Here is a 2,336-nt window from a genome sequence, read left to right as displayed (position 1 = left end):
GTGTGTGTGTGTGTGTGTGTGTGTGTGTGTGTGTGTGTGTGTGTGTGTCAGTCAGAGGATAAGTGAGGAGTCTCTTCTCACCTCCCACCCGGCTTGAGGCAGGAACTCTCTTGTCTCTGCTGCTGTGCTATGCGTTTGAGCATGCAGGTGAATCTCCTGCCTCTGTCTCCCATCTCAGTGCACAGGAATGGCAGACTCCCGCACTCCACTGCCTTACACTGGTGCTGAGGTCTGAATTCAGGTCATCAGGCCTGCATGGCAAGTGCTCTAACCCACTGAAGCATCTTCTCAGCCTCACACAAAGTTTTATCAGATGATTTACTTCTTTGAAAAAGATTCCAGACATAAAATTGCTGAATGAAAAGATATACTTTCTGGAGGGAAGGGGTCGGGTCAGTATCTCACTCCGTGGACCAGACTGGCCTGGCACTCACCGGGTGGCATAGGCTGGCAGCCCAGCTGCCTCAGTCCCATGAACACTGGGATTGCAGAAGTATACTATTACCGCACCAGCTTTACGTCTTAATGTCTTAATGATGACATACTAACCTGCTCCTGCCAATCTCCTCCCACCTCACAAAACGGGTTATCAATGAACTGAAAAGTCAGCTAAACTTTGTAGTAACGGGGCCCTGCCTTTCACGAGCTTAATGGCAAGACAAAAGGACTTGACTCCCTGAATCCCTGTGAGGATCGAGTGGTCACTGGCTAGCATAGCATGCAGCACCCTGCTTGACAGGCTGCTCTCAATGAAAGTTACACCTGCAACCTTAAACAGAACAACCACAAAGTGCTGGCACACTCTTACAGGAGTGCCAGCCTATGAATTATAGTATGTCTTAACTTAACGTCTTTCTTCAAGATTAACACCCTGCATAGAATTAGAAATATTCGTAAACGCAGTGAGCCACTGGGAGGACATCATTTTATTCTGACGCTAGCTTTTATTTTCTTTCTGACAGCAGCGAACAGAAGCAAACCTTCCAAAACCGTGAAAGCAGAGCGCCGGCAAGTTAGCGCCCAGGTGTGTCCTGCTCCCCAGGCAGCAAGGTCCAGTTAGAACAGTTAGGCAGCGAGGAAGGAGTCAAAAGAGGCTTACCCTGGAGACACCCAGAGTTGAAACCTTAGGAAACAAAACAATGGCAACTTCCTTAAAGCATCCTGGAAAAAAACAGGGTGGCAGCAGCTCCCGCCTCCCTTTGACGTGGACAAACAGGGCGACTGCCCGCGCTGGCGCACAGTGCTACATGCACATGCCCGTGGACAGACAGATGGACAGAAAGACAGACAAGAGGCGGAAGACTCGCTGGCAGACAGCCGCCCACACCTACGGTGCAAGGCCCCGCCAGGCCTGGGGACCACTGTGCGGTGCTGGCCCTGGAGGGGCTCCCGCCGGCCCGGACCCCAGGACCCACCAGCCTCTGCTTGGGGTCTCTGCGAACCTCATCACCCCGTCACCCAGCACCCCGTGCGCGCGCCGGGACGGCCCCGCCAGGCGCGCGACACACCGGGAGCCCGGATGCCGCCGCCACGGACGCGAAGGCCCGCGCTCCCTGACTGCGAACGCGGGAGACGCCCACGCCCCGGGTCCCGGTCGGGCCCCGCAGACACCCACCGAGCTCCTCGCATCCCGCCGCCTCCGCCGGCGCCGGCGCTTCCATCCCTCGGGGGTCTCCAGGTCGCCGCCGCCCGCTCCTCCGCCCGCACCGCCGAGCATGCGCAGAGCCGCCCCGAGGGGCGGGGCCGAGACGGCCTTGACCGTAGCCCACGCGGGTCTCCGCCTCGCGCGGTGACAGGCGTGGCTCCAGGAGGCTGAGGACCGATTGTCTGAACCCCGGGGCCTCGCGTGCGGGAAGACAGGGCCTCGGACTGAGCAGAAAGCAGGCAGCCTGCAGTTTCGACGGCCAGCTGGCAGTCGTCCTGCCCCCCAGTACGCTCGCAAAGGCAGCTGGATGGAGTCTGGGGCGCCGTCATTTTAAAGACAGCTGGCGCTAGGGTTAAGGCTAACAGGGAGGTGTCCACATCGTCAAGCACTACACTGCAGTGCTGTGTAGTTCTTGGAGTACCAGAGAGAGAGGGCGCAATGCAGGAGGTAACCCACGATGCCCACTGTCCACGCAGAGGGAAAGTCACTTCAGAACTACTGACAGTAAGCCAGTGAAGGCGGGGGAGGGATCTGCCACTGCAGCGGGAGCTCAGCCTGCATGCAAAGCTGGCTGGGAAATGTATGCTGGAGCCACAGGAAAAAAGCACACTGCTGATTAGAAAGACAAATATTTAATTCTAAATAAAACTGTGTGGTGGCTTACGTGGGTATCGCAACACTGAGAGGAAGA

General features: G+C 57.0%; 1 protein-coding gene across 2 annotated transcripts in view; it reads right to left on the bottom strand.

The window, feature by feature from the left end:
- Slc36a4 (solute carrier family 36 member 4) overlaps positions 1 to 1,708 on the bottom strand; it is a 32,751-nt gene extending 31,043 nt beyond the window's left edge. For both annotated transcript variants that reach the window (XM_055615589.1, XM_055615590.1), the window contains exon 1: positions 1,616 to 1,708. In XM_055615589.1, coding sequence (XP_055471564.1) covers positions 1,616 to 1,661 — 46 coding nt within the window. In that variant the 5' untranslated portion in view covers positions 1,662 to 1,708. The remainder of the gene's footprint in view (positions 1 to 1,615) is intronic.
- Between the last annotated feature and the right edge of the window lie 628 nt (positions 1,709 to 2,336).

The sequence above is a fragment of the Psammomys obesus genome, unplaced genomic scaffold (assembly GCF_907164565.1).
Source record: "Psammomys obesus unplaced genomic scaffold, mPsaObe1.curated_primary_1811, whole genome shotgun sequence".
In the NCBI taxonomy this organism is placed as follows: Eukaryota; Metazoa; Chordata; class Mammalia; order Rodentia; family Muridae; genus Psammomys; species Psammomys obesus.
Note: the sequence above shows the minus strand (reverse complement) of the source record. Positions and strands in the feature narration are given on the sequence as shown.